Consider the following 22934-nt stretch of genomic DNA (forward strand, 5'->3'; position numbering starts at 1 on the left):
CAGAGGAAAGGAAGAACGAGACAAGTTGGGGGAATGCAGCAGACCACAACACCAAGCTCATAGCAGAGCTATCTTGATGCAAATATACAGGCATTAATTCGCTTTTATCCCAATTAATTTGAAACCCTGAGAAAGTGGGTAAACAGCTCCTAATTGCAGGTAATGACTCACATGGGTTAGCCACATAGAGAAAAACGTCAGCAACATACATCAACAGATGATGTTTCTGCCCCTTTATGCAGACCGGTGCTATTCTGGGGTGTTTTAGTATGCCTGCGGCTAGTGGGTCTATGGTCAAGGCAAACAAGAAAGGGTAGAGAGTTTCCCCCTGTCTGGTGCCTCGGAATAATGGGAACTGAGGAGAAATATCCTGGTTTGTGATCACACTAGCTGTAGGGTGAGCATATAAAATCCATATCCAGTCAATGAACCCCTTCCCAAAGCCAAAAACCTCCAGGGCTTCATACATATATGGCCACTCTATCTGATCAAAGGCCTTCTGAGCGTCCTTGGAGATCAAACTGTCTCTGTATTTGAGATTTGGCATATATTTGGTACTTTTTTGAAGAAATGTAAATAGTTTGTGCTTTGTATGAGTTATTATGTTTATTTTTTGCATATACAGTGGTGTGAAAAAGTGTTTGCCCCCTTCCTCATTTCCTGTTCCTTTGCATGTTTGTCACACTTAAGTGTTTCGGAACATCAAACCAATTTAAACAATAGTCAAGGACAACACAAGTAAACACAAAATGCAATTTGTAAATGAAGGTGATTATTATTAAAGGTGAAAAAAAATCCAAACCATCATGGCCCTGTGTGAAAAAGTGATTGCCCCCTAAACCCTAATAACTGGTTGGGCCACCCTTAGCAGCAACAACTGCAACCAAGCGTTTGCGATAACGTGCAATGAGGCTTTTACAGCGTCCTGGAGGAATTTTGGCCCACTCATCTTTGCAGAATTGTCCTAATTCAGTTACATTAGAGGTTTTCGAGCATGAACGGCCTTTTAAGGTCATACCACAACATCTCAATAGGATTCAGGTCAGGACTTTGGCTAGGCCACTCCAAAGTCTCCATTTTGTTTTTCTTCAGCCATTCGGTGGTGGACTTGCTGGGGTGTTTAGGATCATTGTCCTGCTGCAGAACCCAAGTTCGTTTCAGCTTGAGTACACGAACAGATGGTCGGACATTAATAATAATAATAATAAATTGAATTTGTATAGCGCTTTTCCCGAGCTCAAAGTCGCTTAACAGGGTAGAAACAAAAAAAAAACTAAGGATAGGCAGAACCGAAAAGATGGGTCTTCAGACAGGACTGAAAAATGGTGAGGGACTCAGAGATGCGGATCTCATGGGGGAGGGAGTTCCACAGCCTTGGAGCTGCCCTGGAAAAGGCTCGGTCCCCAAAACTGCGGAGTTTTGACTTGGAGACATAGAGGAGACCGGCTGAGGTGGATCTGAGGGACCGTGAAGGTTGGTAGGGGGAGAGCAGGACAGTGAGGTATGACGGGGCAAGGTGGTGGATGGCTTTGTAGGTGAGGACCAGGATCTTGTATGTGATCCGGTGAGAGATGGGAAGCCAGTGAAGCTGTTTTAGGACCGGAGTGATGTGGTGCCAGGATGTGGAGCGGGTGATAAGACGTGCAGCTGAGTTCTGAACCAGTTGGAGCCTTTTAATGGAGGTTGAGCTGATGCCGAGGAGTAGTGAGTTGCAATAGTCGAGTCGAGAGGAAATGAAGGCATGAATAAGTCTTTCAGCAGCAGAGGGAGTGAGTGGGGGTTCTGATTTTAGCAATATTTCGAAGGTGAAAGAAGGAGGTTTTGATGACTTGACGGATGTGAGGCTCAAGGGAGAGGGTTGAATCAAAATCACACCAAGGTTGCGGGCCTGGGGAGATGGGGAGACGATGGTGCCGTCAATTGATGAGAGTGGGTTGTTGGCTTTGCAGAGAGTGGATTTGGAGCCGATGAGGAGGAATTCTGTTTTATTGCTGTTAAGTTTGAGGAAGTTGTGGTGCATCCAGGTTTTGATTGCTGACAGACAGGAGTTGATGTGGGAGAGGGGGGGATTGTGGGGGAGTTGGTGCTGAGGTAGATCTGGGTGTCATCGGCATAACAGTGGAAGTTTAGGTTGAAATGGCGGAGTATCTGACCAAAGGGGAGGAGGTAGATGATGAAAAGAAGGGGGCCGAGTACGGAGCCTTGGGGAACGCCTTGGGTGACTGAAGCAGTAGCAGAGATGTGGTTATGAAGGGAGATGAAATGAGATCTGTCAGAAAGGTAGGAATGGAGCCAGGTGAGTGCAGTACCTTCGATACCAAGGTCTTTGAGTCTGGTGAGCCGAATGTTATGACTCACCGTATCGAAGGCTGCACTCAGGTCAAGAAGAAACATTCTCCTTCAGGATCTCTTGGTAGACAGCAGAATTCATAGTTCCTTTTATCACGGCAAGTCTTCCAGGTCCTGAAGCAGCAAAACAGCCCCAGACCATCACACTACCACCACCATATTTTACTGTTGGTATAATGTTCTTTTTATGAAATGCAGTGTTCCTTCTACGCCAGATATACTTGGACACACACCTTCCAAAGAGTTCCATTTTGTCTCATCGGTCCACAGAATGTTGTCCCAAAAGTCTTGGGGATCCAAGATGTGTTGTGGAGAAATTGAGACGAGCTTTGATGTTCTTTTTCTCAGCAGTGGTTTTCTCCTTGGAACTCTGCCATGCAGGCCATTTTGCCCAGTCTTTCCTGATGGTGGAGGCATGAACCCTGACCTTAACTGAGGCAAGTGAGGCCTGCAGTTCTTTGGACGTTGTTGTGGGGTCTTTTGTGACCTCTTGGATGAGTCGTTGCTGCGCTCTTGGGGTAATTTTGGGCGGCCCGGCCACTCCTGGGAAGATTCACCACTGTTCCATGTCTTCGCCATTTGTCGATAATGGCTCTCACTGTGGTTTCGCTGGATTCCCAAAGCTTTGGAAATGGCTTTATAACCCTTTCCAGACTGATAGATCTCAATTACTTTCTTTCTCAATTGTTCCTGAATTTCTTGGGTCTCGACATGATGTGTAGCTTTTAAGGATCTTCTGGTGGACCATACTGTGTCAAGCAGCTCCTATTTAAGTGATGCCTTGATTGTGAACAGGTGTGGCAATAATCAGGCCTGGGTGTGGCTAGAGAAATTGAACTCAGGTGTGGACAACCACAGTTATAGTATGTTTTAACAAGGGGGGCAATCACTTTTTCACACAGGGCCATGATGGTTTGGATTTTTTTCACCTTTAATAATAAACACCTTCATTTACAAATTGCATTTTGTGTTTACTTGTGTTGTCCTTGACTATTGTTTAAATTGGTTTGATGTTCCGAAACACTTAAGTGTGACAAACATGCAAAGGAACAGGAAATGAGGAAGGGGGCAAACACTTTTTCACACCACTGTAGGAGAACTGTTTTAGACAACACAAATGCGTGTGTAACATTGCTGTGGGTGTAGTGTCGCAAGTCAGCATCATATTCTGATAGCAGAGATTATAGCTCCAAATAATTACCTCGATCCAGGGACTCTTCCCCCTTGTCATGTCCCCTGAAAGACAATTCTTGTTGTCCCAAAAAGATAACACAATCAATAAGGCGCTTCAGTACGTCCTGTTTTTTTTCTCACTCTGTCATTGTGCAGGCTTGTCTCGTCTCCGCTGCTCATCCAGTTGCAAATCCACCCTGGACTAACCAAAGGTCTTCAAATGTACCACCATTGTGAGGTGTTGCTCGGATCCCTGATGTTTGCTAGCTGCCTTTGTGAAGCTATTAAGGCTGTTAAACCTGTGGTGTTCCATGTTCCCTGACTGGTATTAAAAAGCAAACACAGCCAGCAAAATTACTTGTTCTGCTCGGTGCTAACTGTCAGCCAGTCATAGCGGTCGTAGTTACCCTCAGTGAAGTCCTGCACAAAACCTTTGCCAACCTTGGTCAGCCCATCCAGCTCAGGTGTAGGTCTTCCTCTTAAAATAATTTCTTTCTTCTCTCCAAACGATCACCTTGAAAAAGACACAGGATTGTTAGGAGGTGTGAAGGCCGCGGTCATAGCTAGTTCACTCTGGTTCACTCACAGCCCGCTAAAAGGTTCACGCTTTGAGGACATCAGTGGGGGCTAGCGCCGACACAGCACTGGGCCCCTAGAGCGTTCTGTCACTACACATCAAAATTTGATTGGCTGATGACACACGTCACTAAAAGTTATAATCAAATGGGAAATGGCAGCTTCATTGAAGGGCTAGCAATGCTACTAGTACTGGTCCACGGAGCTGTGATGCATTTAGATGACATGTAAAATCCAGCTACCATATTCTTTCTGGATATATAATCGTAACATACTAAAACAGTAATTGATTTTTTGCAGACATTAATTTAATTGTGAAAAATTATATTTTGGATTTTGACAGGGCCAGCAGAGAAGGCCCTGATGGTCCTGACAGCCTACCACTGGTCAATGACCAAAGCTGAGTTGACCAAAATAACAAAAATTAGACTATATGCTGAAAGCTTCTTGGCCTATGGCTTCACGGACAGCTTGTGGGACACAGATACCCATCATCGTGGGTTGGCTTAAGCTAGTGATGTCCAAGTGAAGCTTCATTAGCTGTTAGTTGTATTTGTTGACCCCACTAGGCAAGGCAAGGCAGCTTTATTTGTATAGCACATTTCAGCAACAGGGCAATTCAAAGTGCTTTACACAAAATCAGTTAAACAGATAAAACACAAGTACAAACAGTTAAAAATCATAAACATTAAAAATTAATAAAACACATGAATAGACAGTTAAAAACAAAATAGAAACATTAGGACACATAAAACAAAAAATAAACGTTACAGTGCAGCATAAGAAATTTAAAGAAATGAGCAGTCATTTAAAGAAAGGCAGCATCAAAAAGAAAGGTCTTCAGCCTTGATTTAAAAGAACTGAGAGTAGCAGCGGATCTGCAGGTTTCTGGGAGTTTGTTCCAGATATGAGGAGCATAGAAACTGAAAGCTGCTTCACCCTGTTTAGTTCTGACTCTGGGGACAGAAAGTAGACCTGTCCCAGATGACCTGAGAGGTCTGGGGGGGTCATAGTGTAGTAGCAGATCAGAAATGTATTTTGGACCTAAACCGTTAAGGGATTTATAAACTAGCAAGAGTACTTTGAAATCAATTATTTGAGACACAGGAAGCCAGTGTAAAGACTTCAGAACTGGAGTGATGTGATCCAGTCTCTTGGTCTTAGTGAGGACTCGAGCAGCAGCGTTCTGAATCAGCTGTAGCTGTCTGATTGATTTTTTAGGGAGACCTGTAAAGACCCCGTTACAGTAGTCAAGTCTACTGAAGATGAAAGCATGGACCAGTTTTTCCAAGTCCTGTTTACACATAAGTCCTTTAACCCTTGATATATTCTTAAGGTGATAGTAGGCTGACTTTGTTATTGTCTTAATATGGCTGTTAAAATTCAGGTCTGAGTCCATGACTACACCCAGATTTCTGGCTTTGTCTGTTGTTTTTAAAATTGTTGTTTGAAGCTGAGCGCCGACTTTTAATCATTCCTCTTTTTTTCCAAAAACAACCACCTCAGTTTTTCCTTCATTTAATTTCAGAAAGTTCTGGCACATCCAGTCGTTAATTTGTTCGATGCACTTAGTCAGTTTTTGTATTGGACTATAGTCCCCTGGCGATAAGGTTATGTAAATTTGTGTGTCGTCCGCATAACTATGGTAACTTATTTTGTTTTTCTCCATAATCTGAGCCAGTGGAAGCATGTAGATGTTAAACAGAAGAGGCCCCAGAATGGAGCCTTGCGGAACTCCGCACGTCATATTTGTACGCTCAGATGCATAATTACCTACAGACACAAAGTAATCCCTATTCTTTAGGTAGGATTCAAACCAGTTTAGTACTAAGCCAGAAAGGCCAACGCAGTTTTCCAATCGGTCTATTAGTATGTCGTGGTCGACCGTCTCAAATGCAGCACTGAGATCAAGTAATACTAAGATTGAAATTTTGCCATTATCTGTGTTAAGGTGGATGTCATTAAAGACTTTGACAAGAGCCGTTTCAGTGCTGTGGTGTGGTCAGAAACCCGACTGAAAGGTATCAAAACTGTTGCTTAGTGACAAGAAATGGTTGAGTTGTTGAAAGACTACTTTTTCAATGATTTTACTTAAAAACGGAAGGTTTGATATTGGCCTATAGTTGCTCATTAGTGACTTGTCTAGGTTGTTCTTTTTTAAGAGTGGCTTGATTACTGCAGTTTTCAGGGCCTGTGGAAAGATTCCTGAAAGAAGAGATGTGTTCACAATCTGTAGCAGATCAGAAGTCAAACAATTGGAAACATTTTTGAAAAGTCCCGTTGGTAGAATATCAAGGCAACAGGTCGAGGTTTTCAGATGTTGAATAATGTCCTCCAGGTTTGTATGGTTGATCGTGTGAAATTCTGTCATATTGGAACTATTTTTGCTTGAACACTGTGACAACACATATCCTGAACTTGATATGGAGGCACTGACTGTCTAATCTTTTGAATTTTGTCTTTGAAGAAGGAGGCAAAGTCATTGCAGGCCTTGGTAGATAAAAGTTCAGATGCTACTGGTACTGGAGGGTTTGTTAACCTATCAACAGTAGCAAACAAAGCACATGAATTATTATTGTTTCTAGAGATAATATCAGAGAAGAAGGACCTTCTTGCATTCCTCAGTTCCAAATTATAAATGCGAAGTCTCTCTTTATAGGTGTTATAATGGACCAGGAGATTTGTTTTTCACTAGATGGCACCCTTGGTTTAAAGGAAAAAAAGAATGGTAATTCAGTGTGTTAGCAACATAGAGAGTTAAAGAAATGGACAAAGCGACGCCGTAGACTTCCACGGAGACCAGTTAAGTCCATTAGAAGCACTTTTCCAGTGATGGCTAAGTGCTGTTGTGCAGCCTCAAGCTGAGCTTGACAACGTAGATGTGATGTGATCAACCTGTCTGAAAGTTGTAAGTCTTCTTGTACCTGTGCCCAGAGAAATCTGAATAATTAAACCTTGCAGAGACGGAGAGTGTGAGTAGGAGCTTTCCATGAGCGTAGGAGCAGGAGCAACTTTTGGTGAGTATTCTGATTAATTATTTTGTCATTTTGACTGTATGCCTCTATGTCCCCCTGATTGTCTGCAAGCTTCTCAGTAATTTATCTATTGTGCAACAGGAAGTTGTGTGGTTAGAACCCAATCGTTAGCCTATTTTTATAAAAACAACTGCTATGGGGCCATAATGTGAAATACAAGGTACAAGCTTATGGAGTTGTGTTTCTTTAGAAACAAACAATGGACAAATAGAGTCTTTAAACACTTCAGATGTAACGTTATTCGCTGTCAAAGTGATGCCAAAATGAATGGCAGTTAATGGATGGATTATTCTGATTCTGATTCTGAACCTTCAACATCTAACATGGAAAACATTACAGCCAATTATATTTGGTGTTTACCAAGCTGCAGGTCCATATTCTGAATTTCAACTTTCCAAAAGCATTTAATTTAATTATTTTCCTTAACATAACAGAGGACCTTTATGTTAACTTTAGTCCCTCCCAAATTGATAATTTTGTAGACAGTGCTACAGCCTTACTACGGACAACTTTAGACTCTGTTGCTCCTCTCAAAAAGAAGATGATGAAGCAAAGGAATCTTGCACCTTGGTTTAACTCAAGAATTAAAACAAACCTCGCGAAAACTTGAAAGTTGAAAAACTTGAAATTCTTCCAAACTGGAAGAATCTTTGGTTTAGATTGGCAAGACGGTATGAAAATGTATAGGAAGGCACTCAGAAATGCCAGATCAGCTTATTACTCATCACTAATAGAAGAAAATAAGAACAACCCAAGGTTTATTCTCAGCACTGTACCCATGCTTACAGATAGTCACAGCTCTATTGAGCCATCTATTCCTATAGCTCTAAATAGTGACAACTTTATGAAATTCTTTAATGTTAATATTATAATAACTAGAGACAAAATTCATCACATTTTACCCTCAACTTCTAACGGTTCACCTTTAAATGCAGGACCGCTAGAAAGACCTACAAGACCTGACATATAGCTTACAGCTAACCTGACTTGGACTGCTTCTAGTGTATAGACCTTCAACAATTATTGTTAAAGGTCTCTTCAGCTAAGCCATCTACCTGTCTCTTAGACCCCATACCAACAAGGCTATTCAAAGAAGCGTTACCCGTGGTTAACACTTCATTACTAGATATGATCAATATGTCTACATTAACAGGTTATGTTCCGCATTCATTTAAAGTGGCTGTGATAAAACTACAGCCAACAATAGACCTATATTCCCTTTCTATCCAAGATGCTTGAGAAGGTAGTTGCTAATCAATTTTGTGATTTTCTACATAGCAATAGTCTATTTGAGGACTTTCAGTCAGGATTTAGAATTCATCATAGCCCAGAGACTACTCTACACTGATGAAAATTACTAATGACCTTCTAACTGCTGCAGACAAAGGACTTGTCTCCGTACTTGTTTTACTAGATCTTAGTGCTGCATTCAACACTATTAACCATACCATCCTGTTACAGAGACCGGAACATTCATTTGGCATTAAAGGAATCACACTAAGCTGGTTTAAGTACTATTTGTCTGATCAATCTCAATTAGTTAATGTTAAAGATAAATCCTCCAGGTACACTAAACTTAGCCATGGCATTCCACAAGGCTCAGTGCTTGGACCAATTCTATTCTCCTTATATATGCTTCCTCTACGCAATATTATTAGGAAACACTTTACCGTAACTTTCGTTGTTATGCGGATGACACCTGATTATACCTATCAATCAACCCAGACAAAACCAGTCAGTTAGTTAAACTTCAAGTATGCATTAAAGATATAAAATCATGGATGACCTACAATTTTTTGATGTTAAACTCAGACAAAACGGAAGTTATTGTGTTGGACCCTAAACACCTCCAAACCCCATTATCCAAAGATATAATTACTCTGGATGGTATTGCCCTGGCCTCCAGCCTTACTGTCAGAAATCAAGAAGTTATTTTTATTCCGAACATATCCTATAACGCCCACTAGTTGCAGCCCGGCCCACCTGCTTCTAGTCATAGTCGTCAGATTAATTTACCATATAATCAATTATATAATAAAAGTAGAGGGAGGCAGGCCAGTACAGCCCGATCCAGTTGGGGAGAGTTCTAGCCCAACCAGGCTCCTCTGCTTAACCTGTCTCTTTTAATTATGGTGTTATTGTTTTAGACTGCTGGGGGACTTCCTTTGAGACACTGAGCTCCTCTCTCCTTTCATTTGTGTGCATCCATGTCCCAGAAATGCTAGCTCTGGGGACCTTATTACCCGGAGTTCTTATTTTGTTTTTCTTCCAGCCATCATGTTACCTTAGATTAGGGTGGCACCAAAATCATGGTTGTGTTACAGGCCCTAAGTATGAGTGAGCTGTTAACAGATAAATATGCCCTGTTTTGATTCAAGAAAGGGAGATACAGGATATATTAGTTGTGTTTATTCAGCAGGCTGTCCTCTGTCTTCATTAACAGGATTTTATAACTTTGTTTCTCTTTTTCTCTGTGTTGTCTTCCCTTTGACCATGAAAAACGTTTTTCCCCCTTGTCTCAACATATTGTTGCTTTTTACACAGTTTTTTAAATGAAGTTTCTGAATTTTTGATTTTTTTTTTCACTGATTTTGCCGCTTTTTCCAACAATTTTCACCCGTATTTCGAGTTCCTTTATTTTGGATACAAAAAAACAAACTTTGAAAACGGGTCAAATTTGACCCCAAGACAACATGAGAGTTAACATACTTTGCATCTTTCCTATTTAACTTCTTGTTCACTTATTTTAAATTTGCCAATCACATTTCAACACAAAATTATCATATTTTTGATCACTGAAATAACTGTATATTCTGTGAACTTACCAATCTGTTTTTAAGTCACATAGTACCGAATATTACTAACATTGTTATAATAATCTTTATAAACTCAAGCATGTTAACTTACTTCTCTTTTCACCCTTCATAACACGTTTGCCAAACCTTGATAAACAATACATTTTTACAAATACACATTTATATTATCAGTGTCAAGGAGTTGTAGTAGGAATAAATAAAAGTACGACATTACGGCCGCCATCTTGTGACTTTGTTTACACACTGGAGCAAGCAAAACTCTGCTAGTGTACAGAAATTACAAGTTTCTAACACTAATAAAACACACATTTTACACCTCAAACTTTCTCAGATAGTGTTCCAAATGATTTTATAGTGCGTCAAAAACATATTTTGGTGTTGTAACACACTTTTGATTCAGGAAAAGAGAGACAGGATACATTAGCTGCGTTCGTTCAGCAGGCTGTCCTCTGTCTGAGGGATGGAAGACTAGGCCGTTGTCACAATTAGCGCTCACTAGGGATGAGCGAGTACAGCATCATCTGTATCTGTATCTGTTTACCACATGAATTATCTGTATCCGGATCTGTACTCGGATTGGGCGGGGCCTAAACCGGAAGTGGTCAGATTTAACCCGGAAGTGTGTCGGGTTCTCTTGAAATGTGCGGGGCTTTAACCGGTATGTTATTTAAGCATGCAATTGATATGAGTTGATCAGAAATTGTTATATTTATTGCTGATTAGAAAACTATTCACATGACAGCATCAAGCTTCAGATCAATGGTGTTGTCATGGTAACAAACTATATAGGCCTACAGTATATAACAAGTTTTGCAACAATAAATACAGCAATGTGGTTGCAATTATTAAGTAAAATGTAATGTACAAGAGTTTTCATACTCAATAATATAACTTTATTTTTTTAACTTAAATTTTTTTATTATCAGTGTGATCATTTTTTTTTTTATTGGTTCTTTTTTATTTTCCCACCAGGTATGTGTGAGTGTCTGTGCCTGTGAGTGAGTAAGATATTTGTATGTATATATATATATATATATATATATATAGAGAGAGAGAGAGAGAGAGAGAGAGAAAGAGAGAGGGTGGGGCGGGGGGTTGGAATGTGTTTGTGTGTGTATCTTAATTTGTAATATTATTAATTTATACCGCAACTGCCTTTTATTTTTTTATAAAACACAGCAAGAAAGTTTCAGACACTGAAACAAACTGGTTAGAGCCAGTAGGCAGTTTAAAAAAAAAAAAAAACTCAGACGGCAGAGATGCAACGCGAGTAGCATTCTACCGAGCACTATGTCTGAACCAACCCCACGCTACCAGAAGTCTCCTGGTTACTAGGTACTAGTTCAAACTGAAGTATAAAACAAACCTGAAGCTGAAGAAACCCTAAATGTTAACAGAAAAAGCCCCGCGGACCAGAAGGGGAGAGAGCTGTTGCAGTGTGCGAGTGAGCGGAGCAGCACACAGCAACAGAAGGAGTCTGTCTGTGTAGGGAGGGGCGCTGGGACTAGCCAATCACAGAATAGTGTAGGGGAGGGGCGCTGGGACTAGCCTATCACAGAATAGTGTAAGGGAGAGGCGTTGTGACTGGCACTGTGACTAGCCTATCACAGAACGGAGACACAGTCAATGGAGAATTTCATTGAATCCGAGTACAGATATTGACTCGCATTACTCGGATAATACTTGTACTTGGCAAAAGTGCTTTATCCATACCGGATACTCGTTTCAGCCGAGTACTCGGCTCATCCCTAGCGCTCACCTAACGATACTCCCCTTTGTGGCGTAAGTGCATATTTACTAGGGATGAGCGAGTACAGCATTATCTGTATCTGTATCTGTATCTGTTTACCACATGAATTATCTGTATCCGGAGCCGTACTCGGACTGGGCGGGGCCTACACCGGAAGTGGTCAGATTTAACCAGGAAGTGGGTCAGGTTCTCTTGAAATGTGTGGGGCTTTAACCGGTATGTTATTTAAGCATGCAATTGATATGAGTTGATCAAAAATTGTCATATTTATTGCTGATTTGAAAACTATTTACATGACAGCATCAAGCTTCAGATCAATGGTGTTGGTCATGGTAACAAACAAACTATATACAGAACGTTTTGCAACAATGAATACAACACATGCGGTTGCAATTATGAAGTAAAATGTAATGAACAAGAGTTTTCATACTCAATATAACTTTCTTTTTTTAACTTTTTGTTTTTGTATGATCAGTGTGATTTTTTTTGTTTTTGGTTCTTTTTATTTTTTTATTTCTTTTATTTCCACACAAGGTGTGTGTGTGTGTGTGTGTGTGTGTGTGTGTGTGTGTGTGTGAGTAAGAGAGAGACACAGAGAGAGAGGGGGCGGGGGGCAGCTGACAGTAAAAAAAAAAAAATCTCCGATGGCAGAGACGCAACGGGAGTTGCATTTAAACCAAGCAGCAAGTCTGAAACCCACGTTCACCAGAAATCTACTGGTTACTATGTAAGGACTACAAACCCCACGTTCACCAGAAATCTACTGGTTACTATGTAAGGACTACAAACCGAAGTTAAAAACAAACCTGAAGCTGAAGAAACCATAAACGTTAACGGAACAGATCCACAGACCGAATTGACTGACGGAGCGGGAGCGAGCGAGAGAGAGAGAGAGAAAGAGAGAGAGCGCATTTCTCCTTGTTCTGTGTGTGTGTGATTGATCCCAGCGTGTTTGTAGGCGGGGGGGCACTGTGACTATCACAGAACGCTGCGGGGCCAGTTGAGGAGTTTTATTCAATCCAAGCACGGATATTGGCTCATATTACTCGTATAATACTTGTACTCGGCAAAAGTGCTTTATCCGTACCGGATACTCGTTTCAGCCGGATACTCGGATCACCCCTAATATTTACACTTGTAAAATCAACAGAAAAGACACGTAAACCTGGTCTCTTTCACAGAAAAATACATATAACAAGATTGTAAACCTCAACAATTGTCACAGTTGCAGATGTCACCGTAGTCCTGCTACACAACTACTATTTCTTGTCACTTTATTAACAGTTAGCATTATCTTTTATTGTGACTGTTATTTTCACTACTCATTACACCCCCAACCGGCACTGTCGGACACCGCCTACTAAGAGCCTGGATCTGTCCAAGGTTTCTTCCTAAAAGGGCGTTTTTCCTCGCCACTGTCACACACACTAATTGCTTGCTCTTGGGGGAATTATTAGAATTGTTGGGGCTTTGTAAATTAAAGAGCGTGGTCTAGACCAGTGATTCCCGAAGTGGGGGTCGGGACCCACAGGGGGGTCGCAAGCCAGAGGGGGGGGGAGGATAGTTGATTTCCAGAAATAAAATAAAAATTCAAAAACGATTAGAAATAGTATATGTTAGCCATTATTTTAACACAAGATAAAACTAGTGGCTACATTTAAAATAAAACCAAGCAAATAAATAAAAAGGGAACATCTCTTTTGATTTGAAACAAGGGCAAATCATCTGACATCCGAGCTGGAGGACGCATTGGTTGAACTGTCAAGCGACCGAACCTTGAAGACAGCGTTTAATTCTAAGACGCTGGCTGAGTTTTGGATTTCAGTTGAGAGGGAATACCCACAGCTATCCAGGGCAGCTTTGAATGTGCTGATGCCGTTTGGCACTACCTACTTGTGCGAAAAGACTTTCTCGGCACTGATGTACCTTTAAAAATAAATAGAGATCGCGATTGAATGTGGAGGATGATCTCCTAGTTGCGGTCTCCAACATTAAACCAAGATTGGACTTGCTGTGCTCCAAACATATTGCACATCCATCTCATTAGGTGAGGTTAAGTTCAAATTGAAGTAATGAGTAAATTACTGTAGAATAATGTTATGGCTGTTGTGTTATTTTGTGTTGTCAATATGCTCTTGTTTGGATATGCCTATAGTGCGTGCGCGGTTGTGCGCAATGTTTATATAAGTTTATAGTGGGGGGGTTTTACATCTGAGTGCTGACCAGACCAGTGAACTGTCTAGTAACATCTCAGACCGGTCTGGGGTAGCGCAGAGGACACTTTATGACTTGGATGCACGTATAACGCTGAGGAAGAGTGGAATTGATTGACGGACATTGAGTTGGTCAAATTTCGCCAAATCAACCAAACTTGAGAGTTTGGGAATTACTACAGAGTTCAGAAGTTGACGCAACTATTGTTCGCCGACACAAAAGGGTAAGTTACGTTGCCTGTAATGTTAGCTAACATTTGCACATGTTCAGGGTCACAGTCAGTATTTACTATACGCTATACAAAGTATTACTTGAACTTTAGCAACCATTGTTACACACTAAATATGTATGCTGTGTACTGTTTGTGTTTCAGATCATTCATGCTTTGCAAAATAGCCGCTGCAGACCATCTGTGCTGTGGCACCACAGCAGCTCTGCAGCAGCATGCACGAAGCTGCAGCCTGGTCCAACAATTTCACAGACGCTCAGACCCCACATGATTTTCAATTTTAAGGTTGGCATCTTCAAGATTGAATGTTGCTTTGGACACACTATGTTTCTCTCACTATGACTCTAGAGTCACTACTCACTCTGAAGTTAATCGCTGTCACTCTCTCACTTTCTTCCTCGCTCTTTCCCCCACTCCACACACACACACACATGTCGGCTCTATGCACACACACCAACACACAAGTATAAACTTCAGGCCACTTACGTAGACTATGGTGAAAGCTCTGGAAGCTTAAGGGTTAGGGAAAGATCATGGGTAGGGTTAAAAAATGCACCTTTAATTGACATGCGTCTCCTGTGTTGTTTGACCCATCCAACAACCCAACCTCTTACGCAGAATTTTCGGTCTTTCCTATTACTCAATATTGTTGTCACTATTCCTACTACTGTAAGTTATCTTGCAGTGTCGCGGTCGATATGCCCTGTGTGTTCCATACAGAGGCCAAAGGGCGATATGTGCATCAATATCTGACCATTGCAACAGTCCATGAAAAAAAGCTTCATAAAAAGTTAGCAACTTCTGTTAAAATGATTTAAATGACTATTTTCTATGGTACACATGAAGACACATGAAGTAGTACAAGGTACAATTTCAGTGAAATGTTATCACATTTCATTTGTTTGTGGTAATCTTACTGTTGCAAGATGAATATCATGAATATGAATAAAAACATTGTCCCATCTTCCTGTTGATTTCATGATGTTCAGCAGTAAAAACATTAGTTAAACTGATTGAAAACAGCTTTATTTAATTTTTTTAGACAAACATTGATATCTGGACCAGAGTAGAGGATGGAAACCTTTCACAAACATCTTTTATTGTCTTTATTTGAAAATACAAATATAAAATTATACTTTCCACATCTTGGATGTGAGAGACACATATCCACTTAGTTTTTTTTTCTTCTTTTTTTTAAATTTATATCAGGGCTTGAGCAAGCCATACATGAAGACCTGAAAGATGTTTTCAGTCCATTCAGTCAGCTTTCACAGTAAGAAGTTTAACTCTAACAGAAATGGGCAAGTAATAGGGACAAGGCAATCAGATATCTCCAGATAAAGGAAATGCTTTTACTGTTACACAATAAGACACTAATTACTGCATAACTTCTAAAAACATGAAACCTTCAAGTTGGTGTAGAGTTGTGCCACTGTTGTTAACACTTTGAAAACTTTTTGTATTGCACCTTATACTTTTAATTCAGCATCACTCCATTTGCTTCATTGGAAAAGTTTAGCTGTGAGTGTTGGCTATTCATAAAGCTTTACAGACACACGCGTAAACATTCCAATCTGTGTGTACATGAGTATCCCCAGCTACCAAGGCATGAGCTGTGTTTCAGTGACCTTCACATGACCCAGCACTTGCCACAAGCTTTAAGTTTACATGAATACAGCCGTTCACTAACAATACGTATTCTATTTTTTTTCTAGTCAACAATTATACAATGATGAACTTGTCTAGCAAGATGTATAACATTCATTAGTTGTCAACTGCTGTCAATATTAAAATAGGCTACAGCAACAACAGAGCCATGCTGCCTTAAAAAAGCTATGAGATCAAGTCAAAACAATGTGAAGCATTGAAGGTGTACTGCATAAGAAGATGTTGAACTGGATCAGCTGCTTGAAAGGGCAAACAGCTCATACTTTATTTGCAAAGTGTGTTAAGGCAGGTACAAATTCAGACAGTTTGTAGTCTCACATTGTGAGACCTGTCACTGTGTCAGCACTGGAATATGGTCTGGCTGCACAACTTAAAACTGTGCTATGGGGGGAAAAACCCTCTGGCTTGTTCGTATTTCTTCAAACAAATCACAATCGTGCCGGGCGGTGCTCAGCCCCAGATGCAGCAATGTTGCCCCTTGCCAAATTGGGTCAGCCACACAGTTTGTGACACTTGATGTGATGATCTGTCTGTGACCTGTGGGCCTGAATATACATTAAAATGTTATACTGTGGGGCAGCTGTGGCTCAGTGGTAGAGCGGTTGCCTGCCAATCGGAAGGTTGGTGGTTCGATCCCTGCCCCTGCAGTCATTGTCGAAGTGTCCTTGGGCAAGACACTGAACCCCGAGTTGCCCCCGGTGCTGCGCATCGGAGTGTGTATGTGTGTGAATGTTTATCTGATGAGCAGGTGGCACCTTGTACGGCAGCCCCGGCCACAGTGTATGAATGTGTGTGAATGGTGAATGTTCCCTGTAGATGTAAAAGCGCTTTGAGCAGTTGTTAAGACTGGAAAAGCGCTATATAAATACAGCACATTTACATTTACTCCATGAGTGGAAGATTTGCTAATATAGTTTAAACCTACAATATTTAACTTTTTGCCGCTAGGGGTATCCCAACCAAAATAAATGGTGGTAAACACAGACTTTTGATGACGTTGGGAAGTTGCGTGGAATTATGAGTTATGTTATTATGAGAAGTTTTTAATGTGAAACACCACTGCTCGTAAGAATACATCTGTTCACGGACAAGTTTACCCATTCAAGGTTAATCATGTAATTCTAATAAAATAGCTGCAGTTTCCCCAACATAATTACGTTTTTCTTGATTCAATTTGTATTGGTAGCTGACCAGTTAGCTGATAAGCCAGCAAGCTAATATTAGCCAGAAGCTAAAACCACACTATCACAAAATAATTCACATGTCAATGTCACATTTTGGATGTTTTCAACACTGGGCTGATAGGGTTAGTTGTGACGTTACTTAAGGAAACTGGGAGAGTGTGGGTGGGGATTGCTGGGGGAATATTTAGGACGGCAAGGGCGTATGATGGCCGTTGTTGGCAGTAGAAGATTTCCAAGCTGCTCGGAATGATCTCCTCCATTGCTGTAATGATAGTGGCTGGCTGCTTGCTCTCTGCGGGCTAACGGTAACTGTCCCGGGGATGTTGTCAATCTAGCGTTGATGAAAGTACGAGCTGTTTCCATGATTCAAGAATAAATAAATAAAACATTTAAACTCCAAATCTAAATACACAAAAACAGAACAAGTAAATGAAACAGTATTTAAAAAGAAGTAACATGAGCCACTGGGATATTTCAAGAGTGCAAATATAAAAAAATAAAAAAAGTTCAGATAATTTATATTTATAACAGTTATTATTGTTATTACTGCTATTACCAGTGATCTGTTGTAGCTGTATGAAGTAGGTCTCTTATTTGTTTCATCAGTGTAATAAAATCCCTCCTGCTCTTTTCTTTTCACTTTGTCAAATTATAACAAATCAAATGCATATCTAACATTAGCATTTAAGGTAGTATGGCAAAACCCCTTTTCATAACATTCAAGGTTGGGAGTCCAATTAATGCCTTGTTTACAAGAGAACATCTTACAGCAGATCTTCCTTCAAATGTGTTCAATGAGAGCTTTGGTTTGCTGAAACCTTGTGAGAGTAGCACAGAACAGAAATTTAACAGAAAAATAGAAATACATGTGACAGTAATGTCAGTTTTTTTCCTAAATGGAAAATGTGAAAGTTATAGCCTTACTGGTCCTAAATCATCTAATGAGTACAAGCTTATAGTATATATTGCAGCTACAAAACATCTATCACTAGAATAGGAAAAAGAGTGAGAGAAGAGACAGAGGGAGTGACAGTTTCAAAGGTTAACAAATCTTTGTATAGACCACTACACTGTGATAAAAAAACAGCACTCCTATACCAGGTCATTGGATTTTTTTTGAATACATTACTGAAATACATAAATTATCAACTGAAAGATGACAGGAAATGGACAGAGAACTGGCTAGGTATACAGTACATATTATTATTGTTATTGTTAGTTATTTTTATTCATATAATTCTAACAGCCACAAAAATATTGATACAAATCTTTCTTAGAAATGTAAATAATACAAGGGAACATACATGTTTCTCATTTATTAACGACATACACATTTGTTTTTTTTAGTTTTAGTTTTTTTTTAATCATTTGATTAGTACGTGAAGTTCCCATTTTAGAAATAGTCCAGCACTTAGCTTCTTATGGTTTGTAAAAGTAACTTGTAAATATTTGTATTAGCATAAGAAGGAAGAAAACAGCATACATGTACAGTGAGGAAAATAAGTATTTGAACACTTCCATTTTCTGATGATTGCTCCAACAGTGGACCTTTTTTTCATAAAGCTGCTTGGCAATTTACCCGTAGCCCTTTCCAGCCTTGTGGAAGTGTACAATTTTGTCTCTAGTGTCTTTGGACAGCTCTTTGGTCTTGGCCATGTTAGTAATTGGATTCTTACTGATTGTATAGGGTGGACAGGTTTCTTTATGCAGCTAACAACCCCAAACAGGTGCATCTAATTTAGGATAATAAATGAAGTGGAGGTGGACATTTTGAAGGCAGACTAACAGGTCTTTGAGGGTCAGAATTCTAGCTGATAGACAGGTGTTCAAATACTTATTTGCAGCTGTTAATGTTAAATTTATGTTAAATTCCTATTTACATGAAGTTATAGAGAACATTCCTATTTCATTTACAACATTTGTAATACATCTATGAAAACGTCTTTGTATTCAGTGATGCTGGAGTGGAATGCAAGCTGGTAACCTTTTAAAACAGTATATAGATGTCCTTACATTTTCAAGTTAGGCTGGCCAAAAGAGATATAAATAATAGACCACTTCTAAGAGCCAATTAATGTGCAAATGAAATCTGCTCTCAGTCGCACCACTAAAAATCAGTGCAACGCCTTCACTTTATTAGCCAGTCATATTTTCAAATAAGTTCTCTGGCCATCATAACAAGACACACAGGACAGAGGTAATAAGCAACACTCATGTGCTGCACTTCTTTCTCCTCGTAAGAAAACACAAGTTACAAATTGAAACTTAGAATATTGCCTTCTGTGTGACACCAAACATGTATAGACAATTACAGTACAGTATATCTGTATATTATACAAACATTATCTTTGTGAAACATGAGTACACAACTGATTCGCCTAGTATTCCCAAAACTATCAGGTGTGCTTTGGATTAATTTATTTTCATTCTCCAGTGCTCCAGAGTTGCAGTGACACAGATGAATGTGTCACAGAGAGTGACAACGACAACAACAACAACAACCTTGTGTTGACTTTCTCTACTTGTGCACACTACAGCTCATTATGTAGACAAAATATGCTGGTATAAAATTAGCCACAGTTGGAAAGCAAAGAGCATGAACGGGGAGAACCAGCAGAGCAGAATCTGCCTTGGGTTTTTCATTTCTTCCGGCGTTGTGCGATGGATGGGAGCATGATGTGGCCTTTTCACATAATCGACCATCACAAAAAATAGGTATGTCCGTCTCTAAATCACAATAACCACTGAAACACAATTACAGTTTTACACTTGTTTTTAAATCTGACAGAATTAAAAGGACAACTTTTTCCCATTTTTTTTTTTCTTCTCTAGACAACAAAACATTTATAAAACAGGACTGTGAATATATTATAGTCCTCTTATTGCCAAAACTAGGTATGTTAAGTGACCACATTGCTGGAGCAAAAGATACTCTGGTATTGGTTTGTCTTGTTTTTTGATAAGTGAACCATTACTGTGTCCACTAAGTCAAGATAGTTCACGTCTTTGTATGTGCAAACCGACAATCTTTCAATCACCTAAAGTAAAAAAGAAGTAACCACAGTGTAACTTTTTAACGCGCAGATCAAAAGAAACAAACCTACACATATTATCATTGGAACTAAATATAAAAAAATAAGTTTTCATCATTGATTTTAACTCTGAGACAAAAAATGGCACAATTGAACAAATCAATTTAAAAAAAAAAAAGTAAAATGTAAACACAAGGATACTGGATACAGTCAGAGGGATCTCCATAGCAGGTCAGGCTTATTGCCACTGGACTGTCATCTTTTTTTCTGGGAGGATTTTTGACTTTTTGTTTTCAGAAGTGTTCTTCATCTGGTGCCACCTCCTCTCTGGCTCACTGCGTGGATGCTGTAGTGGTTAGTGCTGGATGACATCACCTGGACACAGAAGCAGTTTAGACTTCCCTGGGCCTCTGGAAATATTCTACTGACAGCACACACACACACACACACACACACACACACACACACACACACACACACACACACACATCCTCAACAGAAATTTCAATGGGTCTCTGTGTAGCATGGCATACTTTACACAGAGCATCCCAAGGCATATGTGGGTTTCAGAGAGCCACACTGAGCTTACTTTAAAACCAAATATCAAAATTGTATGCGCAAAGTAAATATTCTACTCAGTCTCACAACCAGAACTTGATCTTACATTTGCTCATTTAAACACATTTGCCAGATATATACAGACATCATAATCTCTTCCTATTCAAATGAAGACCAAATCCCAAAGCCATTATGTTATTCTGTTTGATGGCAAAGTAGTCTGTGCAAAATACTGAGAGTAATGTTCTGTAACATAACAAAAATACTACAATAGGGTTCAGAATGGACACATAGTCAATGTAAAAATGAAAGTAGACAAAAACAGAGGAAAACATACCATGCCAAAACATAATTGAATGTAAAAAAAAATAAAGCTGATAACACCCGTACTTTTAAATTTGAATTACATAAATTTAAGTATATGTTGAAACTTGTTTACAGACCCACAGATACCCTGTTATGTGCTTTCAGGGGTGTGGAATTTAAAACATCATAATGACACCACAAGAGCCTCAGCTGGCAAACCTTTCCATGCCATGATCTCTTCTGCCAGTGAATGTGTCAGTTCTTTTCAATGTCCACTTAAACCATAATTGTTACCACAGTTTTATTTGCAATAATGGAATCTGGATTTATGGTTGTTGTATTATCAATAATTAAAAAAAAATTGCTTTCATGCTTGAATGTAAAGAGTACATTGAGAGTAACAAATCTGTATTTCTATGAGCAGCCGATACATGCCTGGAGGCAAGAAAGAAATCTTTGGTTTGATGCAAGACCTAGCTGTGACTGCCAGACAGTGTTCCAGTGTTGATATGATGGCTTAATGAGCAACCCACACCACAGACAAACCTTGCTTTGATGTTGCCTTCTCTCAGGGCTCTCTGGATTTTTTTATTTTTATCAGCACAACATTGATGTTTGCTGTATGCAGTGACCTCTACTGTCCGTGGTAATTATGACCGGAGCATCTTTTTTTGTGATCACATTTTTATTTTTATATAAAAAAAAAAAAATGTAAACATAACATTCACGAACAGTTACAAACAACACACTGGGACATAGGAAAACGTCCCAGGGCACCGGAGCATTTAGTTTAAGACCACGGAAATCAGCTTTGGGAGGAGGTCAAGGTGATGGGTCCCAAAACACAGGACTCTCACCTGGGGGACTGGTGTTTGTGTCCCAGAAGCACTTAAGGGGGCCAGTGTTTTAACCCAAACCAAAAACCTTTTTCTATGTGTTCATTAAAAGTTTCTATTAGAGCTGTGGTCCTGTGCGTTACCTTACGGTGAAAGCCTGAAACCAGAAAACTAGAGGCTGTTATACATTAATATTCTGAAAGATACCGCTTTTTGTTTGTTTTTGGGCTATTTTTTCTAGGAGCCCTTCGTTGGTATGCCATCTCACAGGGATCATTATAGGGGGCAGGTGGTATGTGTTGTTAGTGATGTTTTGTTAGGTTGTAGTACTCTACCTACAACAGTGACAGGCAAAACTTGTGGGATTAAACTTGCAGGCCAAACCCTTTCAGAGAGTCCCCTCTCTGGCAGGGAAAAAGAAGCAGCTGGCGAATACAGAAATAAATTAATGTCTGACCAACCCCTTTAAATACCATTTTGTCACATCCAATTCCCAATCTTAGTTGATGTTTTTTTAGTTCACGTCTTTTGCCTGCTGATTTTGTTACCTTTGTCTGTGATTGTACTCTGTACAATAAAGCTCCATTACCTTTAACCCTCTGCTCTGAGTCGTGCTTTTGGGTCCACTGTACTCCGTGAAACATTTGAAATAAGAAAAAAAACACAGAAAATAGGAATAGAAAGAAAACCTTTTAGAAATTGGCAACCACAAGGCTGGTTTACCAAATGGGTTTAAAGAGCAGCTGTAGGTGAAAAGGCCAGTGGAAATGCTGTCCAACACATTTTCAACATACTGTTCAAAGGAGATAGGGTCTTGTGCGTGTACAAGAGTATGTGTGACATATTTTAATTGATGTCTAATGTTATTTTATAATCTCGTAGTATCTGTTTAAGCTTTTATAACAAATCATTTCTTGTCATGTGTGAAAAAAAAAACTAATTTAAAGTGATGAAACTAATTTAAAATCATTCAGAATTTCCAAACACCTGCATTGTGACCCATGCCTGACTTGTGGTCTGGCCAATGTTTTAGTGACAGGTCACCTCAGCAATCTCATCAACCCACTCAGAAGTGTAGTTCAAGCTTGAAGGCTGCCATGAGCATTTTCCTTGGTGTGTGAATATCAAGAAGGCCTTATTCAACACAAATATGACTGTCAAGTCTGTTTTTATCTAATGTTTTACAATTGCATGTCTTCATCAAAAGA

General features: G+C 39.7%; 1 protein-coding gene across 2 annotated transcripts in view; it reads right to left on the bottom strand.

Annotated features, from left to right (window-relative positions):
• Positions 1-20224: 20224 nt before the first annotated feature.
• LOC116674256 (RNA-binding protein Musashi homolog 2) overlaps positions 20225-22934 on the bottom strand; it is a 381184-nt gene continuing 378474 nt past the window's right edge. For both annotated transcript variants that reach the window (XM_032506859.1, XM_032506860.1), the window contains one exon: positions 20225-20401. In XM_032506859.1, coding sequence (XP_032362750.1) covers positions 20333-20401 — 69 coding nt within the window. In that variant the 3' untranslated portion in view covers positions 20225-20332. The remainder of the gene's footprint in view (positions 20402-22934) is intronic.

Source organism: Etheostoma spectabile, chromosome 3 (genome assembly GCF_008692095.1).
Source record: "Etheostoma spectabile isolate EspeVRDwgs_2016 chromosome 3, UIUC_Espe_1.0, whole genome shotgun sequence".
Lineage (NCBI taxonomy): Eukaryota > Metazoa > Chordata > Actinopteri > Perciformes > Percidae > Etheostoma > Etheostoma spectabile.